Source organism: Apteryx rowi, unplaced genomic scaffold (assembly GCF_003343035.1).
Source record: "Apteryx rowi isolate R43461 unplaced genomic scaffold, aptRow1 scaffold_40, whole genome shotgun sequence".
In the NCBI taxonomy this organism is placed as follows: domain Eukaryota; kingdom Metazoa; phylum Chordata; class Aves; order Apterygiformes; family Apterygidae; genus Apteryx; species Apteryx rowi.
This window is the reverse complement of record NW_020450530.1, coordinates 1,969,851-1,977,013: the sequence shown is the minus strand read 5'-3', so window position 1 is coordinate 1,977,013 and position 7,163 is coordinate 1,969,851. Positions and strand designations below refer to the sequence as shown.

Below are 7,163 nucleotides of genomic sequence, written 5' to 3'. Positions count from 1 at the left end.
GAGTCGAGTTTGCTGCCAGCAAGCCCTGTACTCGGCTGTCCCTTCAGAGAAGGGGGACAGAAGCCAGCCCTAGGAGCCACTGTACAGGACTATCGCCTCCCACGTTTCTGCAAGCAGAACTCGCGTACAGAGAATAAGAGCAACCGCTGTGTGCTTGTTAGCATTGCACGTCCTCCAGGCACGCTTTGTCCTCTGAGCTATCTCCGGTGTTAATTTATTGCAGCGTGCAAACCAGCAGCCTCCAGCGTTCCCTCCCGTGGAAAGCCAGCTGAGTCATTTTTCCACACACTGTATTTTCCTCTCCACAAGAGCCAAATGCTTAGGTCAAGAAGAAACCAAGTAAAGGAGGTTCATGCTTAAGCACCTTCAGAAACACGCACACAGCCCACCTCTCCTTGTAAAGCTATTTCTTTCAAATAATGCACATAGAAACACCTACAGCCAGAGGTGCCCCGTAGGGTGCACACAAGCATCCTTGCTTCTGCACCAAACAGCACAGCTCCTAACCCTGCAAGATGATTTAAGCTAATGTGCTTGGCCTCAGCCAAACAACTATCTGAGTTAACACTTGCTGACAATCCAGATGAGGACTACCAACATGCATTCTTCTCCTCAACCTCTTTGTCAAGGCACTCAGATGTTTGCTATGCAAAGTGGTTCTTTCATATCAACTAGCTTTATAGGAAGAAAAAAAAAAAGGGTTATTACATAGCCAGAAAAACCCTAACTATCCTCTTTCATGCTTTACTTGGAGATGCAGCAAAAGTTCACTATCAGCATTAAAAAGATTTTTCAAGGACACCTGGAAAGAAAAAAAATAGCGGTACCTTATTGTGCCTCAGTGCTAGCAGCAATCTCTAACAGCACTCCAGCTCTCCACCAGCAGAAACATGGCAAGTCACCAAAACCAGCTGTCACAACCATTTCTCCACCAAAACTGGGCAATCCAGCCTCAGGCTGAGCCATGCTCATGGGTTCTGGCTGCTTTCCACCAAGGCAACTAGACATCTTTACTCCAACAGCACAGCTACATCTCAAGAGGGCAACACAAGCCCAACCACGTCCAGAAAAGCCCCCCCAGCTGCTACCTCCTCTCTTTTATACCCACCTCCCCAATGCCTCACAGGTGCGAGGCCTCCAGGCTGAAGGTGCATTGACTCATTGCTGCTCCCAAGAGCTCGCCGCGTCACTGGGATGTGCTGGGAGGAAACCATCTCGTGCTCTTGGTTTGTTTTATTTCAAAACTCCGGTAAATATGGAGCAGAACAGTTCTGGTCAAAGGACACAGCGTGCATTTCCTATTTACCCTACAGAAGGGAAAAACTGAAGGAAAGGAGGACAAATTGGGGGCAAGGAATTTTCACTTTCACCTGCAAAATAAAATATCGTTTATTTCCAAAATCCCTATGACTGGAACAAGAAGTGCAAATCTTTGCATGACATGCCACCACCCTCCTTCGCCTCACAAAGTCCCCTCTGAGTAGATTTAATGCTACAGTCATGAGACTTCTCCCGTCAGTAATATCTCATGAGCCTGATGCTTATGAAAGAGCAATTGCAGTCCCTCTTCTATTTAGTCTCCTAGCTATGTAAAAAGCAAGAAGGTAATGGGGGAGTGAGCTGGCAGCTGTATGGCAGGTTGCAGAGAGATGCTCCTGAGCAGAAGGAAATCTGGGTGAGGGAGTAAATCTTACCCCCAGGAGCTAAGCAGACAGCACACGCACTCTGGCCTACTGCTACTAAATACACCTGCCAGCCTGCTTAGAGCTATGGCGTATATAATAGATATCTATTACATATTGATATCCTAGTACTTCTGCAGTGCTTAGAAATCCAAATATTCTAAAAATATCCCATGGGACCAGTGCTAACAATGTTTGTTGGATTCTTACAACCGGCACATTTTGGAAGTGTTGCAGGTTTCAAAAGTTCTCATTTTCCCATGTAACGTCTCCAGACAGTGATGGCTCTCGCATCAGGAGCAGGCTATTGCACAGCTTAGGTAGTTAAATATTCCCACACCTAAAAAGCAGCAGAGAGAGGGGGAAGGCAGGGAGAGGAGGATTTGGCCCCACCGTGTCTCCTGGCAGAGACGGGGACAATGCTGACCCTCGCCCGTGGTGCACGGCACCCCCCAGCTCCAGGCGATCTGCCCAGCATGTAGGAGCCACGGGAAGGGTGCTCTGGAGAAAACGTGGGTGGGACTTTCGTTGTGCATTCGAAGCGCATAATTGCTGATTCCTGATAAAGCGAATTGTGTGCTGTTGCTTTTCTCTATTAGTGCGGTAGAGTTGCGTTGAGCTGCCTGTTCACGGGGCTGTTCAGGCCCGCGTTGTTGGGGCCGTCAATCAGGGAACCCCTTCTCTGGGCGTATAAAGCAGCAAACGTAATCTGGAGCCCACAGAAGGTAACCAACAGCAAACACCACATGCTCGCTACTATCCAAGCGCTTTCCTGAAGAGAGTAATGCCTCAACGAACAATTTAAAGTTGACCTAAATTAAAAGCTTTGGTTAAAAATCTCTCAGGGATTCCAACGCTGGGCAACCTCTGCACATGCAAAATATAGACAGTTGCTCATGATACGGTGTGCCAGGGACTGGAAAATAGCTGTGGCCTCGCCGCTTTCACAGCATAAGTCGGTTAGCCCAAAAACCTGGCTTCCTGTGGCTGCTGTGGGCACCAGGGTGCCAGGCTGCTCCTGGGCATCCCCGGTCCCAGCACACCTCTTCCCCTGCCTCTTCCCTTCGTCTTCAAGGTGGCAAACTTCTGAGAAGACTCAAGGTGACTCTGCCCCAAAACACAGCTGGATTAACATACTTTTTTTATTTATAATTCTAAAGCAAGTTATTTGTAGTTTCCTCCTTCGCTTGCTTTTCAGTAGCCAAAGACATTATTTTACCGTCCTCACTGAGAAGAGCTGGGAATTGAGGACCCTCAAGCCAAGGGAGGCAGTGATTAGTGCTGTGAAGTGTTAATGGTACCACACAGGGAACGGGGACTCCCTTCAACTCAGCTATTAGCAAATTAATAAAAGGGGTAACAGGTTCTCCTGAGTGTTACAAATTTAGCACTAATTAGGAGCTCTCTTCTCTTTCTTAGCTATTTTAGCCAAGTAAATCTTGAATATCCTTTGTTAATTTGTATCGTCTTGTTTGTAAAAGTACATAATACGGAAACATTGGTTTCTTCACCCAGCTGGTTTCCATCCATTAGATTTTTTTCCATTCTCTTTTTCTTTCTGACATGATTTTATAACACAACATTTTGCATGCAGTCAGTTTTATTTAGCAAATCTTCCCCCAGAAGAGGGTTTTCTTTGAATGAGACTAACCTACAGGCCTTAAATTTCTCACAGTCCATCCAAAGCTTTACAAAGAGCCTCTCTTCACGCAAGCATCAATGCTCTGGTTTATCTCACGTATTCCAGACATTAAACCTCATGGAGCTATTGTAACCGGTAAGCCACATTTTTCTGCCAAATAGCTACCCACATTTGTGTATTTTAGCACTTCAGAATGAATCACTAGAGAAACTTATTAGGGTTACACTGAAGAAGAAGCCCTTAATTAGTGCAGAGGCCAAAATATCTTCCTGCTCTTCCTTCTTGCGTTGCCCAAATCTCATCTAAACCTTGCCTGAAGTCCAGAAAACACATCTCAACAGCCACTTTAATATATCTAATTCTGAACTGATGTCTACAGTTTTCTAGGTATGTTTCAAACTGCCTGGTGGCTGTGTTGGCTAATTTGCCCGTACTCGGGAAATTAATCCCTTCTTAATTACAGAGGAAAGCTATGATGCTGGACAATATATGTCTGCCTTTCCAAAAAGAATATTGCTTTTCTCTAGCAAAATCAATGCATCGCTCAATGACTGGCATAAAGACAAAAGGTTTTAACTTTTAATGTTTAGGAAAACACTGATGGGGAAGAGAGAGCACTACAGTTTGTGTAATGAGAGTAGAGCTAGACTGGCTGATGCAGAAGAAACTTGCTTCAATTCAACAGGCAAGAAAACCACAGCTTCCTTGAGCAATAAAGGGAAAATGTAGCTAGAAGGTTAGCTCTTCTGAAAACACCAAAGAGCATGTTATAAGTAATCAGTAGTGGGTTCATGCTTTAAAACACATGTGCACACATGCACTATTCACAGCAGTGCGGAGAACCTAAATAATCACTGTACTGACATACATGCCCCAAAACCTGGGCAATACTGGATGCTATCAAGGTGGTTTTCCATAAAGTAATGCAAATTTACATGAAAATCTAGACTTTATGATAAGTTGGGAGGGGTAATTTGGCAGCAATGTTAGTGACCTCTGAAGCAAAAGTATCATGAAAACGCTACTGCACTAAAAGGGGCTTCCATGTCCAGAGTCCTGCTCAGAAGATTTTGTCTTGTAACCATGAAAACTGCAGTCTTTGCAAACGAGGAGCCTAATGCATCAACCATTTCCCTATCTAGAAAAAACAGATGAGGCCTCTTCATCATTCTCCTGTGGAGGGAAACACATGATATAGTCATTCCTGTTTATTTCTATTGGCTGTTGGTCAAGGATGGTATATTCTGCACTCTATGAGGCTAAAGAAAGCATTATTTTTACTCTCCCTTATTGCATGAGATAGGATGTGAATGGTCTAAACTGACAGGACACCATAACTTGCACCATCTACGTTAGGGCTCTTAATGCCAGCCATAAGGGAGCTCTTTCTTCCCTTCATGTGGACTGTAACCATGGGAATAAGATGTGTGAGTGTGAAAACTGAGTAGTAAGTAAATTAATCTCAAATGATGATAGAAAGCTGGTGCATACAAACATTACAGTTCTGCAAGCAGTACAGCACTGGAAAGGACCTTTGAAGTCAGTTCATTTCCCTAGTGTCACGGGCAGCCCTCTGAAAGAGACTGAGAAAGTCATCCCATGCCATCACAAAACTCATTTCTGCCACCGTTCCTCCTACTGTAATGGTTCAGGAGGAGAAATCCTACTGCAGCTGCTTGGAAACTCGGAAATCTTCCCATTTCCAGCCTCAATATACTCTCAGCCAGTTTATTCACATCAGTTCTTCTGCCAAAATTGTGCTTCTGCTTAAAAAGCACTTCTCCCTTCTGTGTGCTTATCCTTGATGTATTTATAGGGAGTTCTCTCTCAGCATGCATTGCATGAGATTAAACATGCCATCCTCTTTTAGTCTCCTTTCACATAACAGATTTTCCATGCTCTGGATCCCCCTTGCAGCCCTTCCCTTCACCTGCTCCAACCTGAGCATGGGGACCAGATTTAGCAACAGTAGTCCAGATATTGAATTACAGGAGCCTTTTACAATGCCGTTAACACTCCCCTATTTCTTATTGCTTTATGATATATTTGTACTCTCTGTATATTATCATAGTTCTAGCATATAAATTACGTTATACAATTAAGCATCAAATACGGATGTGTCATATCAGCTGGTACCACTTGCAGCCGTTGGGAGTGTGGTCAGCAGCTTGCAGGCAAAAGCCTTCGGCGCTTTTCATCTGGTGCTTTTTCATCCTTGATAGCTCCTGTAGGATATTTCAGCATGAAGATGTTTCTTTACAAAAAGACGAGTGAATCATTCACAAAAAGCACAATTCATCCATCTTCTTTAATGTCACCAATTAATAGCTGCTCAGGATGCTATTGCTGCTTGCAGGGAGAAAAATAACCAACCCCCCCCTCCTATAGTGCTGTGCCAGCGTTATATTTTGTGTACTTGGCTTGTGCAAGGAGGCTTTAACAAATAAATAAATGAGGTGGGAGGATATGCGAAGGCCTCTGATGTGTGGCTTGAAAGAAGAGGCAAAGACCAGCTACAGCCCAGGATAGGAGGGGAAGTAAAAATCAATTAGTAGACAAGATCATTTTTTATTGCTGGAAACGAGTTCTCGTTCCATGAGAAATCTGTGCCTAAGTATAGTGGAACCTGAAGGAGGCTAATTAAGCAGAAACCCATCCATTTGTGACATCTCATAAGGGATTTGTCATAAAAAAAACCTTATGTTCTCTTACAAGCCTAAACAAGTGTGTTCACCATGTAAAAATCAGACATAAAGCTGCCCAGAGAGCAGTTAATGTGTCTAAGCTGCTGTTTATGGAGGCTGTCTGCAACTCGTATCCTCCAAGATACATGTCCCCTCGGCTGCCCCATCCATCAGGGAAAATCCGCCTGGTCTACATGGCTGCTGTCTTCGACGTCTGTCCAGGATGGGCTTTTCTCCAGCTCAGGCTCTACAGGCGTTCGAGTTTCTGCCCAAGCGAGGGCTTGTGCAGCAGTAACACCCGTTCCCAGGTTTCCTTCCAGCTCGGCAGAGCCTCCCGCGGGCAGGAGGAGTTGGGAACCCCGGGGTAACGCGGCCGGTCTCTCCTCGCAGGCGTCGGAGGTGGAGCGGCAGCTCTCCCTGCAGGTGCACACGCTCCGGGAGGATTTCCGAGAGAAGAGCTCGTCGAGCAGCCAGCACATCGTGCGGCTCGAGAGCCTCCAGGCCGAGGTGAGTGGCCGCGCTCGGCTCCCGGGGGGGCTCAGCCTCGCTCCCTGGGCAGGTGCCCGGCGGTGTTTTTGCATGATGAACCCCTCTGAACGGGGTGCACAAAGCCAGCGAGGTAAAGGATGCCAGCTGCGGGGCGGAGGGGTGCATGCATTGGCGGCTTCCTCCTCGCCTGCTTTCCTCTTCTCTAAGCTAATGTCCGTTGCGTGTAACAGAGCTACAGGACGAACCTGTTTGCCCCCCAAAATAGTCTGTGGAGCTACTGCGTCCGAGCGCAGCAGCCGTGCGAGGGCCCCCAGCTCGTGCTGCCGAGGGCAGGAGCACGCCGTACCCAAGGAGGTCCCGCAGGCCTGCTCTAGCTCTGGTACATCAGCTGGGGTCATATTAGCTTCCTTCCTCCTCCTGTCTCTGATAGGGGGTGGATGGGGACCTCTTGGGCAGCAACTGGTGGGGTCAAAGATGTCCAGCTCTACAGCCCTGCTGCCTTTTTTTTTTTTTTCTTCTTCTTCTTCTTTTAAGCTGTCTGGAAGAGTTTTTCCTAAAATCTTTTCATTTCTTCTTCTCTCCTGCTCCCCACCTGCTCCCCGCTGGTCCCCTCGCCTTCTCTTCCCCTCCCCTCGGCGCCGAGCAGCAGGTCCTCGAAGTAAGTAC

At 46.5% G+C, this 7,163-nt stretch overlaps 1 protein-coding gene across 1 annotated transcript in view; it reads left to right on the top strand.

Annotated features, from left to right (window-relative positions):
* The first annotated feature begins 5,885 nt into the window (after window positions 1–5,885).
* Window positions 5,886–7,163, top strand: part of BICDL1 (BICD family like cargo adaptor 1) — a 14,555-nt gene continuing 13,277 nt past the window's right edge. The window contains exons 1-2 of the mRNA XM_026075213.1: window positions 5,886–6,515; window positions 7,144–7,155. Coding sequence (XP_025930998.1) covers window positions 6,099–6,515; window positions 7,144–7,155 — 429 coding nt within the window. The 5' untranslated portion in view covers window positions 5,886–6,098. The remainder of the gene's footprint in view (window positions 6,516–7,143; window positions 7,156–7,163) is intronic.